This window comes from Delphinapterus leucas, chromosome 15, assembly GCF_059928025.1.
Source record: "Delphinapterus leucas isolate spDelLeu-1000000601 "Yukka" chromosome 15, BTC_Dleu_Yukka2, whole genome shotgun sequence".
Lineage (NCBI taxonomy): Eukaryota > Metazoa > Chordata > Mammalia > Artiodactyla > Monodontidae > Delphinapterus > Delphinapterus leucas.
Window position 1 is genome coordinate 74,865,305 of NC_143143.1, and position 18,869 is coordinate 74,884,173.

At 48.1% G+C, this 18,869-nt stretch overlaps 1 protein-coding gene and 1 pseudogene across 10 annotated transcripts in view; both read left to right on the forward strand.

Moving 5' to 3' along the window:
• Positions 1-18,869, forward strand: part of EYA2 (EYA transcriptional coactivator and phosphatase 2) — a 254,907-nt gene that overhangs the window by 223,662 nt on the left and 12,376 nt on the right. For all 10 annotated transcript variants that reach the window (XM_089897015.1, XM_022564975.3, XM_089897017.1 and 7 more), the window contains one exon: positions 13,540-13,598. In XM_089897015.1, coding sequence (XP_089753141.1) covers positions 13,540-13,598 — 59 coding nt within the window. The remainder of the gene's footprint in view (positions 1-13,539; positions 13,599-18,869) is intronic.
• Positions 13,614-18,868, forward strand: LOC149747509 (small ribosomal subunit protein uS2 pseudogene; annotated as a pseudogene).

Below are 18,869 nucleotides of genomic sequence, written 5' to 3' on the forward strand. Positions count from 1 at the left end.
GTCATTATTTCATTCTTTTTATGGCTGAGTAGTATTCCATTGTATACATGTGCCACATCCTCTTTATCCATTCATCTGTTGATGGACACTTAGGTTGCTTCCATGTCTTGGCTGTTGTAAATAGAGCTGCAGTGAACATTGGGGTGCATGTGTCTTTTCAAATTAAGAGTTTTCTCCGATACATGCCCAGGAGTGGGATTGCTGGATCATATGGCAACTCAATTTTTAGTTTTTTAAGGAACCTCCATACTGTTCTCCATCGTGGCTGCACCAATTTACATTCCCACCAACAGCGTAGGGGGGCTCCCTTTTCTCCACACCCTCTCCAGCATTTGTTTTTTTGTAGACTCTTTAATGATGGCCACTCTGACCAGTGTGAGGTGATCCCTCATTGTAGTTTACGTTTCCCTAATAATTAGAAGGTATGGTTTTAAATGTTTAAAAAGGAAAGTTGATTGAAAGGGGTATGATAGGGTGCATCACAAATAGTAGTGGTGAATATCGTTTGAGAAATTGTCTCAGTGTTATCAGTTACGTTTCAGTAATTTAAATCTCTGTGTGATAGAAAATGTGTCTCTTACGGAAGGTCACAGTCAAAAGCACTTGAAAGCCAATGCTCTAGAGCCCTAGGGGTGTCTGTTCTATTTTGCACTGTCCAATGCGGTAACCACTGGCCACGTGTGGTTATTGAGCACTTGAAATATGGCTAGTGTGACCGAGGCACTGAATTTTTAATTGTATTTAATTTTAAATAATTTTAATGTAATTAGCCACATGTGGCTGATGGCTAGCATATTAGACAGAACATTTACTTCATTGTACACATTGTAGAAAGTTCTATGAGACAGTGAAGCTCTGGAACCCTAAATTTGTAAGACATGACCTACATTTTCAGTTAAGATGGTGATGATAATAATAATAATAATAATAATAGTAGGGCTTCCCTGGTTGGCGCAGAGGTTGAGAGTCCGCCTGCCGATGCAGGGGACACGGGTTCGTGCCCCGGTCAAGGAAGATCCCACATGCTGCGGAGCGGCTGGGCCGTGAGCCATGGCCGCTGAACCTGCGCGTCCGGAGCCTGTGCTCCGCAACGGGAGAGGCCACAACAGTGAGAGGCCCGCGTACCGCAAAAAAAAAAAAATAAGAAGAATAGTAACAGTAATCACAGCTGACGTTTACTGAGTACTTACTAGGTACCAGGCACTGTTTTGTGCGGTTTACATGCATTAACTTGTTTAATCTTCACTATTGTTATCCCTGTTATCTCAGTCTGCTCAGGCTCCCATAACAAAACATCACAGACTGTATGGCTTAACACAACAGAAATTAATTTTCTTACCATTCTAGAGGCTAGAAGTCCCAGATTAAGGGGCTGGCAAATGTGGTTTCTGGTGAGAGCTCTCTTCCCGGCTTGTAGAGGCCACCTTCTCACTGTGTCTCCACATGGCCTTTCCTCAGTGTGTGTACAAGGAGAGGGAGAGAGAAAGGGAGAGATAAAGCATGTGCTAGCCACCTCTGCTGTCTCTTTTTATTAGGACACTAATCCTATCAGATCAGGGCACCACCTTTATGACCTCACGTAACCTTAATTACTTCCTTAGAGGCCCCCTCTCCAAATACAGCCACCTGAGTGTTTGTGCTTCCACATATGAATTTGGGGAGGACACAAACACTCAGTCCATAACACCCATTTTAAAAATGAAGAAACTGAGGCACAGAGAGGTTAAGCGAACAGCCCAAAGTCACACAGTTGGCAGTGGCAGTATTCAGACCCAGGCAGCCTGGCTCCAGGGCCCTTGCACTTATCCACTGTGCCGTGCTGCCTCCCCCAGGAGAACGATTGCCATCTGGCTGAGAAAGAAGATTCCCAACAGGAAATCTAGACTCTACAGTGCTGTAGACAGTGGGTTCAAAGGGAAAAGGAGAGCAGGGAGGATTGGTGCAGCCAGGAAGCCTGGAGGAAGATGAGCAAGGTCTGACAGCAAGAAGAGGAGAAATTCCCAGTGTAAACGAAGAAGACAAAGATGAAAAACTCCTCCGTGAATCATGTCATCTTCACATCGTATATGCAAAACAAAAGTCACAAGTAACAGCAACCTAAACCACACTAAACAACTACGGCACCTTCTCTTCCCCTCTGCAAGGGGAACAAAGCAATAAACAAAGGATCTGAATGCATTTCTAGAAAGAAGGATGTGGACTGAGGTTGGAGCCGAGTGGGGGGGCACAGGTGAGAATAATAAACCCAATCACAGCGACAGCTGACATGTCCTGAGAGCTCACTGTGTGCCAGGCAGTGCCCGAAGGGCTCACCTGCATGCCTTCATTTAACTTTTCCAACAGTCACAGGAGGTAGATGCTGTTACGTATCCCCATTTCAGAGATGGGAAAACTGAGGCATGGAGAGGTTAACTTGCCCAGGGCTGACACGTATTGAGCTCTTACCCTGTGCCAAGCATCACACGTGCATTTTCTCACTGAAATCTCACAAGTACCATGGAAAGGGAGATTTTTTTTTTTAACCTCTGTTTTACATATGAAGAATGAAGCCCAGGGAGGTCATTTTTCAAGGGTCACAGAGCTAGTAAGAGTAGAATGGAGATCTGATCCCAGGCCAAGCTGACTTCTAGGCTGGGACGTTTATCTTTCACGGAAGATACAATTATTTATTTATTTTTCGCTGCGTTGGGTCTTAGTTGCTGTGCGCGGGCTTTCTCTAGTTGCCCCGAGCGGGGGCTACTCTTCGTTGCAGTGTGCGGGCTTCTCATTGCGGTGGCTTCTCTTGTTGTGGAGCATGGGCTCTAGGCACGCAGGTGCAGTAGTTGTGGCTTGCGGGCTCTAGGGCGCAGCCTCAGTAGTTGTGGCGCACAGGCTTAGTTGCTCTGCGGCATGTGGGATCTTCCCAGACCAGGGATGGAACCCGTGTCCCCTGCATTGGCAGGTGGATTCTTAACCGCTGCGCCACCAGGGAAGTCCCAAAGATACAGTTTTGAGATGAACGGTGAATTGGAGAAGGAATACGGGTCCACAGAGTGGATGGAAGAAAAGAGTCCTTCATAAGAAACAAGATCAACCTAAAGGTTTTGACAGAAGGTATCCCTGGCCCGAATCAGGCGTGGCCAGGCTGGAGGGTGGGCTGGAGCGGGAGCGTTTCAAGATGCTGCCAGAGCTTTGGGAAGGATCGTGCTGGAGGGACTCAGAAGTGGCTGGAATCTGGGCAGGCCGTGGCTGCCTGCCTGACACCTGGGCCTGATTGCTGAACGTCTGATTTACGGTTCTGCAGGAGCTGTCAGGGAGAATAATATCTCACCGTGTCAGCGCTGAGCTGCTCTCCAAGACGTCCTGCCCAACTGACCATTAATGCAACACAGACCCGATGCAGCCCCCCCCAAAAAAAGTTTATTACAAAAAAAACTGAAGACTCACAGGTGTCTAGTCACTTTCCCAAGATCACACACCTAGGGAACAGTGGGGCTGGCCCTGGAGCCCAGGGATGGGCATTTGAAGGCCAGCTAGAACATCAGGGACGTGTGAAACTGAATGTCTCTACCCTAGTTCTCTTCCGCCCCGCTTCCTGAGATGCATTCATGTGTAGCATCCTGACGTGTCTTTGGAATTTGGACTGAAGACTGCAATGTCCTGCTTTGCTTCTAATTTGCTTCATTAGCAGAGCTGACCATCCATGAACCTCTTTTGGTGGTGAACTCAATTCAGTTTGGGCCTATGGAATTCAAAACAGTAATACTAGTGATAATTAAGGCAAACGTGTACGTGGCATTTTCTGTGGGCGAGGGACTTTTCAAAATGCTTTACCTGTATTGATTTATTCAATCCTTACAAAACCCTATGTGGGCAGTACCATTCTATAGCTCAATTACAGACAAGGAAGTTGAGAGTCACGAAGATTAGTACCTTGTCCAAGTCCATTCTGTTGGTAAGCAGAGTCAGAATTTGACCCAGATCCCAGAGTGTGTGCTCTTAACTGCTGTACTCTCTGACCTTGCAAAAAACAGTTTAAATTAAAAAAAAAAAAGCACTACCTTTAGGTAGCTCATGAAAGCACCTATGGGGTGCTTAGGGCTTCCCTGGTGGCGCAGTGGTTGAGAGTCCGCCTGCCGATGCAGGGGGCGTGGGTTCGTGCCCCGGTCCGGGAGGATCCCACATGCCGCGGAGCGGCTGGGCCCGTGAGGCATGGCCGCTGAGCCTGCGCGTCTGGAGCCTGTGCTCTGCAACGGGAGAGGTCACAACAGTGAGAGGTCTGCGTACCGCAAAAAAAAAAAAAAACCTATGGGGCGCAGGCAAAGGCTGATCCAGACAGCCTTAAATTACATTTATTAGAAAACCAGGAAAATTAATAAGAACTGGTCATTGAAAAGATCATTAAGGTAGAAAGCCTTTGGCAAGCATGAACAAGAAAAGAAAGAGGGAGAAGAAGAGATCAGTAACCAACAACCCGAATGAAAGCGTGGACATCGTCATAGGTTCAGGGGACCTATTTAGTTATGAGAATGCCATGAGCAGTATTGTTCCAATGAACTTGTAAACCTGGATGAAGTTGACCCTTCTCAGAAAGATGTAAATTATCAAAATTAACCCAAGGGGAAATGTTTTAAGTAAATAAACCAGTGACCATGAGAAGTTGAAATCGTAGTTAAAGGTGTACAGCTCTAACAAAGGCAGCAGGTCCAGCTTGTTTTAAACAAGAGTTCCACCAAACATTCAAGGAAAGGATAAATAAATCCAATCCTGCACACACTGCAGAGCAAAGAAAAGGTGGGATGCTGTCTCATGCATTTCAGGAGACTAATGTGACCTTGAAACTAAATCTGGACTTTGAGCACACGACAAAAGGATAAATCACTGTCATCGCTGATGAAAGATGGGACGCTCCTGCAATCCCACAGATACCTTCACCCAGGCCCTGTGACCCTTTATGTAAGTTCCACTTGGCCCTGTCCGAGCTTCAGTTTCCACACTGGTGAAAGGAGTGGTCTGGACTATAATCGGTATCATTTATTAGGCCAGCCACGTGCCTCATTACACACCTGCAAGTGGATGCATTACCCATATTTCATACTTTTTTAAAAATCCAGGACTTCCCTGGTGGCACGGTGGTTAAGACTCCATGCTCCCAATGCAGGGGGCCTGGGTTCGATCCCTGGCCAGGGAACTAGATCCCACATGCATGCCGCAACTAAGGAGCCGGCAGGCCACAGCTAAGGAGCCCGTGAGCCACAGCTAAGGAGCCTACCACAACTAAGGAGTCTGCCTGCTGCAACTAAGACCCGGCACAACCAAATAAATAAATATTTTTTTAAAATCCTGGAGACCTTGGTCTGTTGCCCAAGAGGGCTCAGAAGCAATGACACTCCTGCAGCAACGAGCACATCCAGCATCCAGATCTTGGCTTCAAAACACCATTTTCCAGTGAAGGGAACCAGGGCTCCTTGGAGAAGTGACTGATTCTAGGGCTGGGACAGAGAAGTTACATGATAAACAAGGAGCATCTTATAGTACCAAAAACTAAAGAAGTGCTCAAAAAAACCCATGATGATGGGGTATGTCAAAGGGACACAAGTGCTGACTGGAAGGGTTCCCAGTGGCCAGAGCTGGAACACTCTGAGTACTAAAAACAACATAGTATTCAACCCAAAATATAAAATAAGTACCCATGAGTCCATACTGACACAGATAAATGATTGAATAAATAAGTGGGGGAGAACAGACAAATCTCCCATACAGAAAAATTCAAAATAAGTTATGTAGATACTCCACCCTTTACTGTGAGCTTTGCATAGTTTCTTCCTTTCAAGGTCAACATCAGCAGTGATACAGTGTTGATAGTATGTACCCTTGATGTGATGTGATGGGAGTGGTACTTTTACCTCTGTGATCTTCCTCACCAAAACCCGTAACTCCAGTCTAACCATGAGAAGAACATCAGACAGATCCCAGTTGAGACATTCTGCAAAATACCTGACGAGTACTCCTTTAAACTGTCACTAAGACCAAGGAAAGTCTGAGAAACTATCACAACCCAGAAGAACCTAAAGAGACAAGATGACAAAATGTAATGCGGTACCCCAGGTGGGATCCTGAAAGAGAAAAAAGATGGCAGTAGAAAGACTGAATAAAGAATTGACATCAGTTAATAATAATAATATAGTGATATTTATTAGTTGTGACAAATATACTATTTGAATATAAGATGTTAACAATAAAAGAAACTGGGTGCGGGACACATAGGAACACTCTACTGTATTCACAATTTTTCTGTAAATCTAAAACTATTCTAAAATTAAAAGTTTATTACACGGACTTCCCTGGTGGCGCAGTGGTTAAGAATCCACCTGCCAGTGCAGGGGACACGGGTTTGATCTCTGGTCCGGGAAGATCCCACATGCCACGGAGCAACTAAGCCCATGCGCCACAACTCCTGAGCCTGCGCTCTAGAGCCCGCGAACCACAACTACTGAGCCCATGCACCACAACAACTGAAGCCCATGAGCCTAGAGCCCGTGCTCCGCAACAAGAGAAGCCCGTGCACCACAATGAAGAGTAGCCCCCGCTCGCTGCAACTAGAGAAAGCCCGCGTGCAGCAATGAAGACCCGATGCAGCCCCCCCCAAAAAAAGTTTATTACAAAAAAAACTGAAGACTCACAGGTGTCTAGTCACTTTCCCAAGATCACACACCTAGGGAACAGTGGGGCTGGCCCTGGAGCCCAGGGATGGGCATTTGAAGGCCAGCTAGAACATCAGGGACGTGTGAAACTGAATGTCTCTACCCTAGTTCTCTTCCGCCCCGCTTCCTGAGATGCATTCATGTGTAGCATTCTGACGTGTCTTTGGAATTTGGACTGAATGCAATGTCCTGCTTTGCTTCTAATTTGCTTCATTAGCAGAGCTGACCATCCATGAACCTCTTTTGGTGGTGAACTCAATTCAGTTTGGGCCTATGGAATTCAAAACAGTAATACTAGTGATAATTAAGGCAAACGTGTACGTGGCATTTTCTGTGGGCGAGGGACTTTTCAAAATGCTTTACCTGTATTGATTTATTCAATCCTTACAAAACCCTATGTGGGCAGTACCATTCTATAGCTCAATTACAGACAAGGAAGTTGAGAGTCACGAAGATTAGTACCTTGTCCAAGTCCATTCTGTTGGTAAGCAGAGTCAGAATTTGACCCAGATCCCAGAGTGTGTGCTCTTAACTGCTGTACTCTCTGACCTTGCAAAAAACAGTTTAAATTAAAAAAAAAAAAAAAAAAGCACTACCTTTAGGGTTTCCCAGTTTAGCAGATGAAAGAAGAAATCGGCCATTATATCAGGCCTAGATGAACCCTACGGGCCTCGCGAAGTGCGGAAGCACAGAAACATTTGTCCTGACATGGTGTAGAGTTGGGGCAGTTTTTACAAAGGCAGGGACATCAACAAACCTTCGCAGTCTTTTGATAGATGGAAAGAGAAGGGAAAAGCATTCAAAACAGAAGGAACAGTAAATGCAAAGGCCCTGGGGCAAGAGCATGAGGGTCGTTGAAGGACTAGCAGGGGCTGCTGTGTGTGCAGTGCAGTGAGAGGGGGTGGGAGATGGTGGCGGGAGAGCGTTGATGAGTGGGAGAGTGTGCAGACGAGTGGGGCCCGAGTCATGGTGAGGACTGTGTTTTCACTTGGAGGGAGGTGGGAGCCATTAATGGGGTTTTGGGCAGGGGAGGGACAGGATGTGACTTAAGGTTTAGCAGGATCCCTCTGGCTGCTGGATGGAGACTAGGCTGGCAAGATGCGGGGTGGACAGGGTAGAAGCAGGCAGAGTGAGGAGGTGACTGTAATAGTCTGAGTCAGGGCTCAGTTAACTTTTTCTGTAAGGAGCCAGAGAGCACATATTTTAAGCTCTGCGGCGCAGGCTGTCTCTGTCTCAACTACTCAGTTCTCCTGTTGTAGGACAAAATCAGCCCTAGACAGTATGTAAATGAATGAGCATGGCTGTGTTCCAATAAAACTTTATTTACACAAACAGCGGGCAGGCCAGATTTAGCCCCCAGGTCATAGTTTGCCACCCTCTGGTGTAGGTGGCAGGTAATGATGGCTTGGACCATGGTGGGAGCAGCAGAGGAGCCTCTCTTTTCCGGGGACACAAGAAGTACCTTGAGGACAAGAGTCAGGTTAGTCCCGAAACCTCCCCTCTCTTGACCCAAGCATGCTCTGATGCTGTTCCGGGCCCACGGGAGGCATTTTTATAAGTTAGTCTTAGGATGGATGGATCTTTGCCAGAACAGGCTCTGGAGGCACACAGCCTCCTGGGCTCCTCCTCGCCTTCATTTTATGGCCTCGGAAGTTTTCTGGGGTAACCAAGTACCCAGACTGGGTGACTTAAACAACAGAAACTTCCTGTCCTGCAGGTCTTGAGACCAGAAGTTCAAGATCAAGATGTCGGCAGGGTTGGCTCCTTCTGAAGGCTCTGAGGGAGAATCTGCTCCTTGCCCCTCTCTCCTGCCTTCTCCGAGACATTCCTTGGCTTGTAGACCTATCACCCCACCTCTGCCCTCACGGTCACGTGATGTTCTCCCTGTGTGCATATCTGTCTCTGTGTCCAGATTTCCCTTTTGTATCAGGACATCAGTCATACTGGATTAGGACCCACCCTCACGACCCCATCTTCACTTGATCATCAGTGAAGACCCTCTTTCCAAATAAGGTCACATTCCCAGGTACTGGGGTTAGGACTGCAACATCTTTTGAGGGGACACAGTTCAGCTCATAACAGACCTGTTCCTGTATTTCTCTCACCTCGTTTTCTCCTGTGTAAGATGAATGACAGTAGTATCCCCGTTCATCTATGTGAGGTGCTGAGCACACACCCCGGCATATTGGGAGCCAGTCAGAGGCTATATATCGCTGGCCTCTGTCCTCCAGTGTTAGATCCTGCTTTCTCCTCTCCTCCTCAGGGAGATACTTTATTTTTCAAAAGCGATATATGTCCATATTCTCCTTGTAAAGGAAGGAAGGAGGGAAGGAAGGAAACAGGGAGGGAGGGAGGGAGAAAGGAAGGAAAGGAAAGAAAGCATTTCAGTAAGGTTAAAGCCTCCTTTGACCACTAACCCAACGCCAGTGCCTTCCCAGATGGAATTACTGTTCCCAGTTGGACGTGTGAGCATCCAGATCTTTCTATTTCCATTTATGTATATGGATACATTTATATATATCACCTTGTCTTTAATTGGTTTTTATAAATATCGACATGTGTGATACTGGACGTCTGCTGCTTTTTGCACTGTAGGATGTCTTGGAAACATTTCCATGTGCTAACATAACTATCTCCCTCTTTCTTCTGAGCTGCTGGGTAGGAATCCCCTGAATGGATATACCACAGTTCGTTCCACCATGATCCAATCGAGGGAACTGCAGGGGTTTCCAGTTTCTCACTGGGATGCTGGACAATCCTTGCACGAGACTCTTTGCAGTTGTTTCTCTGGGTCAGAAAGTGTCAATTCCTCAGCCCCACTGCGCCTCACCAATGCCAAGGCCACAGGAACCCATCCTCTGTCTTAGGCGGGTAGTCCCGCTCAGACACACCCCCCCCCATGATAGTCACACTCTGACTCCAGAGAGGCCAGAAGCACCCTGGGCCGTGAGAGGCTGGCATCCTTTGAGAGGCCTGCCCCCCGTGCAGCACAGTTGAGGGGCATATGATCCTCTTCCCCCAGGGCCCAGCCCCATCTTCGTGTCCTCTGCTTTGTCCCGCTCCCCTCGGTGCTGGCTCAGCGGGTAACTCAATCCAGGTCAGCTGGTGGAGTATGAGGTAGTGTCTAGCTGAGCGTCATGGTATTTTATTAAGCCCGAAATGTGATCGCTACTGTTGTCACACTTTAGCACCCCCGACAATCCCCTCGCAAATGAGAAAAACAGAGCCTCCCCACATACCTTTCCCCTGATATCAGGGAAAGCACAGGGAACCCTGCCCAGAGGCCTGAGCCCTGGTGACCCCCCAGAGCAGCTTTCAAGCTTGAGGGGAGGCCTGGGGACCACGGGGAGGTGTTTTTCCAGTTTCAGGCAAAGCAGTGGACTGGGGGGAAATCTGCTATTAATTTTTCCTCGGTGCCTGGGTCTCCAAAGTCAGCACTGGCTTTTAAATACAGTTTTCATTAACCTGTTAGGATTGCTGGCCCTGGGATCCTTCCATGTATATGAGATTGCTCTGGATCAGAGGTTTCAAACTAGGATGCCCACAGGGGCCAAGTAAGCAGGTAAGGTAAAGTGAGGAAAACCCAGTAGAGGCTGCAGAGGAGCGTCAAGGCTAAGGATTCTCAGGATAGACGAATGCAAGCCCTGCGTTGCCAGAGCGTGTAAATTCTCAAAGTAGCTGAAAATCTAGAGACAGAGAGAGAGGGAGAACAAGAAGAGCGAGAAGGGACGGAGGAAAGGGGGAGAGAGAGAGACGGCTCTTGTTCCAAAAAATGTTTTAATGTTTTAAGCACACTTGGGGCTAAATGAGATATGTCTCCAGGCCAGCTTGCAAGCTCTTCCTTAATTGAACCTATCAACACAGCAGAGAAATTGTCAACCTCGTTTCTTTATCCCTCCAGAGCTGCACTGTCCCACAGAATGTTCTACAATGATGGAAAACGTGCACCATCCAGTATGGTAGCCGTTGGCTCCATTTGGCCATCGAGCACTTGAACTAGGCCTAAGGAACGGAATTTTCTATTCTGTTTGATTTTAATTGAATCTAACTATAAAGAACCACACGCGGCTAACCTCTGCTGTATTAGATAATGTGACTATTGGCTCTTCCAGTTGGGGCGTCCCATCGTGCTCAACTATTTAGGAAAGGACACACCCTCTCAGGGAGGGGGATCAATTATACCACCAAGACATCAGAATCCTGGGTGCATGGAAAGAAAGGAAATACGGAATACAGCGGAAAAGCTTTAGGTGTAAACCAGATGTCCGCTCACTCAAGCATGGTCACTCAGGGCCCCCCACCTAGTTTTTTTCCAGTACTACCCAAAGAGTTTCTCAGTTGGGGTCACCACTGAGCATCTGCCATGTTCTTTGCCCTCTGCTCTGGCTACCATTTGCCCATGGCTGACCCCTAGGAAGCCTCTGGGTAGACCTCCCTGCTGTCAGACCTGTCAGAGCACACCGTTGCCCACGCCTGGGCGCTGTGCCAGGCCCACAGACACGTGAGGTGCCGTGTAGCAGGACCCTGAGTCCTACTTTGTCACTGCCACAGAGCTGTGGGCAAAGTGTGCCAGGGACTCTGGAAACAAACCTCTTTCCAATCCAGAGGATCCAGCAAACCGCCTTCCAGTCCAGAGCTCATTCAGCGGGGCCAGAGAGGGATCAGCGGCCACACCACCCCTTCTTCCAGGTTCCAACCTTGATGCCCACAGAGCAGCCCAGGCTGCCCCAGATGCCACTGCCCCCACCTGCTCTACCCCCGCATCTCCATAACAACTAAGTTATCCCTGTATATCTTTAAAAAGTGATGGAGGGAAGGCGGTCCCATCATCCCCCAGCAAAACTCTTGTTCTCAGAGATAAACTCAAGCCTCTTCCTCGTGTAAAAAGAGATGTGCTCAAAATGTTGACAACACCATTTTTTTCCCCAGCTTCTCTCCTCCCATCAAGGGCCCAGAGATGTTACAAGCAGTTTTTCTCTCAGAGGCCAAGCTCAAAGTTCCACGTGCATCTCCCTCTAGCAGTCTCTGCCCCCCGAAATTGTCTTGCAAACCAAAACGTGGATGTTTACAAATCTTAACACAATAATCAAAACTAACATTTATGTAGCCAGACCCTTCTCCTCTCGTCAACCTTGTGAAGCAGGTTCTGTTATTATCTCCATTTGCCAAACTGATCTCTGAGATTTGGGGTGGTTAAGTCAGTTGCTCAAGTGGTTGGATCCAGGATCCAAGTCCAGGTGATCCGATTCCAGAGCCTGAGCTCTAACCAGTACCGTCGGGGGGCAGGCACAGCGTGCTCACGATTTTTGCCTTATGGACCGATCATCTGAATGGACCTTCTGATGGAGGCAGAGTTCACAGGCTTCCTTGGGAGCTGTTGCATCACTTGCCTCTTGGTTGCAAAATGACAGAAATCCATCTCCGCTCACTTAAATGGAAAAGTCCGTATATTCGCCTCCTCCGGCTGCTGTACCGAATTACCACACACTTAGTGGCTTAAAACGACACAGCTCTAGAGATCAGTGTCCAAAATCAATTTCACTGGGCTGAAGATGTTGGCAGAGCTGGTTTCTTCTGGAGGCTTTGAAGGGAGAATATGTTTCTTCGCCATTCTCGGCTTCTGGTGGCCGCCTGTATTTCTTGGCTTGCGGCCTCCGCCTTCATTTTCAAAGCACCTCACTCCAGTTCCCTTCTCCTCTCTGTCGTCAAACACCCCTCTGCCTCTTACTTACAAGGACCCTTGGAATTACATTTGGGGTCCACCTGGAAAATCCAGGATAATCTCCCCATCTCAAGATCTTTAACTTAATCACATCTGCAAAGTTCCTTTTTCTGTATACGTTTCCTGAGATTAGGACAGGGCTGTTTTGCGGGGCTATCATTCAGCCTGCCATGGTAGTCAGGGTGGCCTTGTCTCAGTTGTGGCTGGATCCAGAGGAGCAAACAGTGTGATCTGATCAGGGCCTCCTCCCTCTCTCCAACTCCCAGACCTACTTTCCTCTAACAGCCCCAGGCTTCATCTCACCATCCAGCAGCCTTAGGGAAAGGAGAGCTCCTCTTTCCCAAAAGTCCCAGGGCTGGTTCTCATTGGTCCAGCTGAGGCCACACACTCATCTCTGAAGTCATCACTGTGGCCAGAGGGACCCTGGGTCTCTCTGACTGGTTGAACCTGGGTCATGTGCCCACCTACATCATCCCTTCCCCTCTGTCTTAACTCCCATGTGTTACGGTATTTCTCCAAAGAGAACTGAGAGATGTATGGGTGGTGGAAAGCAGCATGTTATTGGAGTCCATTGAATGGCGAACCCTTGGAATGGTGCCTGGCACGTAGTAATGCTTGATAAATGATGGTCACAGATCATGGGACACAGAGGGGGACTTGGGCAGGGGGTACCTCCTGAAGCTAATGCTTGAAGAATCCAAGGTTCACTAAGGAGATAAAAGCAGAAGAGCATTCCAAGCAGAGGAAACACTTTGAATAGTGAAAGGCTTCCACCGTATGGCCATGGTAACCATAGGTCCTAGTGTACCTGGGGGCAGAGGGAGATAGGTCCTATTTTGTGCCTGTCCTCCTGATATAACGTTGATAGCAGCCCCCTTTACATTGCAGAATTATCTGGGTTTGCATGATAAATTATACGGTCACCACCGCCCCTTATAGCCAAAGGCAAAAGAGGGTGAGACTTAGCCCAAGGTCACCTGACCTTCAGTGGCAAAGTTTGGACTAGAATTCGGGACTCTGACTCCCAGTTCGGTGCTCCTTCACCCCTCAGCTTATGAAACCAACTCTTAAAGGCTGCGTCAGCTTCACCAGTCACATTTCTCCCTTTTTCTCTTCTTGCCAAATTCTCTACAGGACTGTGACCAGATCCACGTGGACGATGTCTCATCCGATGACAATGGGCAAGATTTAAGGTAGGAATTTGGGGAGTCAATCAAAAAGGCCCCTTTTGATTGGTTATCAAGCTTGCCTTTCACTAGGAAGCAGAGAGGAGGGACGGGCTAGTTATCAGGGCAAGGTGGCCTGCCCTCAGCCCGAGCTGGGACCGGTGTTTCTCTGAACTCCAAAAATCACAACCCTGGGCTTCCCTGGTGGCGCAGTGGTTGAGAGTCCGCCTGCCGATGCAGGGGACGTGGGTTCGTGCCCCGGTCCGGGGGGATCCCGTGTGCCGCGGAGCGGCTGGGCCCGTGAGCCATGGCCACTGAGCCTGCACATCCAGAGCCTGTGCTCCGTGGCGGGAGAGGCCACAGCAGTGAGAGGAGGCCCGCGTACCGCAAAAAAAAAAAAAAAAAAAAAACCACAACCCTGCCCCCCACCCTGCAGCCTGCTCTGCATCATCCCGAATCACTGAGGCCGAGCTTCCTGCGGATCCTCTGTGACTCTGCTTATGTTGCTCTCTGTGGGTTTTTCCCTGCTTTACTAAAGTAATGCATGCACGTTGTAAAAAATATTACACACCACCTCTGATCTTGTCTCCCAGAATCACCACCATGAAGAGTCCGGTAAACCTTTTATCAAGTTTGGATGCACTCACTAACATACATACGTTATTTAATGTAAAACTGATATAGTCGACGCTCAAAAAATATTTCTTGAGTAAGTGGTATGTCTGATTTCTAGGGGAAAACACTCCTAGGACATGAATTCCAGAAATAAGGTACCCAGCTGCTCAAAGTGAGACAGCTTTCAGAAGAATGTGGCTGGAATGTTCCAAGCCTGCCCATTATAAAACCGGAACCCTAGTTATTAAGCTGCGCTTATCAAAATTATCACTATTCAACGCTTCTAGGCCCATCAAAAATATTATGAGACCAAATAACGTTTTGCCTATGAGCCATTCGTGGTAACTTAATGTTTGCTGCCTAGGTGTGTCTTCCAACTTACTCAAAAAAAAGAAATCAACGTTTCTGTTCCTGAGCCCTGCAAGTCTTTTCAGAGCCCAGCACAGTTAGAAGTGATAGCTGGGCATCGCCTGCTTCATTTTAATTAGCCATTCAGAAAATCCCTTCTGCAGCCAGGCCTGGCAAGGAGCACGGCTCCACTGCCAGCCAGGACTGCTTAATTTGTGGAGTAAATAAACCCCAGGTTAAGGCTAATTGTGTCCTTTGCATGAAGTCATCCCAGGGAACCACTCTCCCTTTCAAGGCAGTGAGTAACCAGTGTTCTGTTTTTATCGTTTCCCCTGTAGTTGGCTGGCTTGGAATTTAGAGCAATGTCCCTCTGAACCCTGATTCATGCTGAGTTGTTTGGTACCTCATTTCAAGAATCCACAGTCCAAGGGTGTTTTTTTCCCACTAGAAGCCAAATCCCCCATTTGTTCATTCAAGAAATATCTATTAAGCACCTACTGTGTGCTAGGCAACAACTATCAAATGCCCCTTGTTTTGGTTTGTTTTGTTTTCAGTTAACAGTGAAAACCAACAGTGGTAACGCCCTTACTTTGCACCATGCCCTGTTCCAGTTGCTCTACGTGACTTAACTCACTGCATCTTCACAGTTACCCTAGGAAATAGTTGCTCTTATCATCATTGTTTTACACTTGGGGAATGGGAGGCACAGAGAGGTTCAGTAACCTGCCCAACCTCACACAGCTGGTAAATGGGTGAGGCAGGATTCACGGACACCCTTCCCTGCCCTCTACCTCTTAGCAGAACATCCAGGCATCTCCCCAGGTATCCTGAGTTTACAGAGTCAGTGCTCTTTTTCAAGAATAAATTCTCTAGCCTTTCTGCACTACTCAGGGAGGGGTCCATAAGGCATTGTTCTAGATTCCCATCATTACTTAAAGGGAAATTTCCACAATGGCCGGAGTCCTTGATGTCCTGCAAGTGAAAAAGGAGGATGTCCTCAGATTCTTTGCAGCAGGAACCCAGTTAGGAGACACCAACCTTGACTTCCAAATGGATCGGTCCATCTGCAGAAGGAAAAGTGATAGCATCTACATCGTAAGTCTGAAGAGAACAGGGGAGGAGCTTCTGCCGGCAGCTTGTGCCATGGTTGCCACTGAAAACCCAGCCAATGTCAGTGTCACGTCCTCCAGAAGACTGACCGGTGAGCTGTGCTGAAGTTTGTCGCTGCCGCCGGAGCTACTTCTATTTCTGGCTGTTTCACTCCTGGAAACTTCACTTACCAGATCCAGGCAGCCTTCCAGGCGCCACGACTTCTAGTGGCTACTGATTCCAGCGCTGACCACCAGCCTCTCCCAGAGCCTCTTGTGTTAACCTGCCTACCGTTGCTGTGTGTAGCAGACTCTCCTCTGTGCCGTCCCTACAACAACAAGGGAGCTTCCCCAGCGGGTCTGACACGGTGGATGCTGGCCTGGGGTGTCCTGCGCATGAGTGGTACCATCTCCCTTGAGCACCTGGGGAGGTCATGCCTGATCTCTGCTTCTACAGGGATCCAGAAGAGGCTGAAAAGGAAGAGCAGGCCGCTGCTGAAAAGGATGTAACCCTGGAGCAACGTCGGGGTGAATGGATGCTCCAGCTCCCAAGTTCACTGCCACTCAGCCCGAGGTCGCAGACCAGTCTGAAGGCTCACAGATGCCCTCTGTGCCTGGCCGGTGGCTCCCTGCCGAAGACTGCGGAGTTCAGGCCACTGGTTGGGGAGGCACAACCACTGAGTGGTCCGAAGCTGTTCTTCCAAAGACTCTTAAACAGAAAATGGAAATGAGGTTGATGGAAAATAAAATTTCTTTAAAAAAGAAAAAGCAGAAGACATTCTCTAGCAAGATGGGAACCTTGACAGTACAGAGGAAGGAACACGTGTCAATTTAAAGTGTGGCTTCTGGAAATGAGGGGCCGTGATGGGATAAAGTCACATAGCCCCTTTCTCGTCAGGATAAGAATGTGCTAGAAAAGTGCCCAGCACAGTGAGTAGTCCTTGCTAAACGGCTCTCTGCCCCTACGATTAGATGTTGTCTGCTCCCTTTTACTAGTTGGGGATATTTTATTCCTCTTTAGCCCCTGGTCACCGCCACCCAAGGGAGGGACTGAGAAGAAAGCAGCAGCAACATGTCTGTGTAATAAACCCACTGGCATCTTTCGTGGGAAAGAGGAGGTTATCATTGCAAACAAGTTATTAGAACAATCATATCTCATTCTCCATGTATCTTTTTAATTTATTTTTAATGACCTTCTCAAGATCTCAGAAGTTATGGTGTCAAATACCACGATGTCAAGCTAGTGGTCAAACAAGTTAATTACACACAACCTATATTTTTATTTTATTGTATTGTTTTTTTTTTTTTTTTTGGCCACGCCACGAGGCACGCGGGTTCTTAGTTCCCCAACCAGGGATTGAACCCTTGCCCTCGGCAGTGAAAGCGCAGAGTCCTAACCACAGGACCGCCAGGGAAGTCCCCAACTTTTAAACTTGAGTAATTCAGTAAAGAGCAGAGAAGAAACTACGATCATCCCTGTTCCCACCATCTCCAACTCACCACTTTCTGACATTATGAGTTACTTGCTTCCAATTTTATACACACGCACACTCACACAAATGTCTGTGAAAAACGACCCAGGTGGATGTGTGCGTGTGTGTTTATGGACATATGGGCAAAAATTTGAAGACATCTAAAGAACTTCTGTCAGCCTGTTGGTATCTCTCTGTGACTGTCTACCCAGCCTGCTCTGGGGGGAATGCCAGAGTCTACGTTTGAGGCCTTTGGGATTAAATCACCTGGGTCAGTGCCCTCCTGGCCCACCTGCCCCAGTGGAGCCCACGTGGTGAAATCGTCTGTTGAGTTTGAGGCATCACTCAAGGCGTTTCTGTGGATCCTGCAGGGGTTTTGTTGTCACCAGTTCGATATTCAGGCTGTCAGGCTGAGCCCCAGGCACAGAATGGTGCGGGATGGCACATGGGCATCAGGACATAACGTGGCCCACAGGGAGAATGACCCAGCGCCTCACACTTTCCAAATTCCCTTTTATCTGCTGCAGCAGTGGCGTCAAACCGGGGATACCTAAGATACAATTTCCTAGTGTTGTTTCATCCCTAGTGCATCACATCTTTTTAAAAAATACAGTATCTTTCTCCACCCTTAAACTCATCACAGAAAATCCAGAAACAGTAAAATAATGCAAAGAGAAAAAAAAGTCAGCTGAACCCACCCCCCAAGAGGCCGTGGTATACCACGCTGACCTGCTCCCCCCAGGCTTTTTCTGTTCGAAGAGACTTTCACTTTTGAAGTTTTTGGTCCACACATCCCTTGTCACGCTCTGGTTTTGCCTTGCAACGGCCTGTGGTTTTGCAAACCTGTACCAAGCTTCCAGTGGAGGGAAAGAAAATGGTGTTCCATGGAGAGCTAGGGCTTTCGTTCTCACGCTCTAGCTGCTGTAGGTGGTCGATCGCCCACGCTTTCCCCTTCTGGTTCCCAGCTGCCGCTTCTGTCATTAACCTCACATGACACTCTGACTCGTCCCCAGACCACGCTTCATGCTGATGGAGGGTTATGTCTGCAAAGCACCAGCAATCTACTCTGCTTAAGTTAACAGATAAAAAAATTACCATATAGGGAATTTCTTTTTTTTTTTTTTTGCTGGCCACGCCCTGCGGCATGCAGGATCTTAGTTCTTGGACCAGGGATTGAACCCATGCCCCCTGCATTGGGAGCGCAGAGTCTTAACCACTGGACTGCCAGGGGAGTCCCCAACATAGAGAATGTCTGTAGAAAGATACAGAGATGCTCACAGAATAGGAGGAAAAGGTCAGCAGTCAGGGCTTATGGGGCATGTGAAGCAGAGCAGGTGTGGGGATCAGAGTGGCAGAAACTAACTGGCATTTCTTCTGGACGCTTCTCTCTGGATGAACCAAGGCCAACTATTTTTTGGAGTTGCCTTCCAGCTTCAGACTCTGAAGGGGGAGAGAGGGAGGCTTTCCCCAGCTTGGCCACTGCATGCAGGGGACAGAATGGCTGCCCCCCCCCAAAAAATATAGATGCTCTTTGATACCAAAAGAAAGGAGAATGGATGCTGACTAGGCAAGAGCAAAGGATGCCACCATTGTTTGGGAAGTTAATAAAAACTATGATCCTGCTTCCCCCAGAATGCACATACCCACGGCACCCTCGAACATTCAGGGACATCGTGGGTGCCCCAAACCCCACCCCGCGGGTCTCCTGGTGAAGAGCTCCCACCTCCCCGACATTAACACTGTCTCTTCTCCCACCCCCTGCCCTCTCCCGTCTC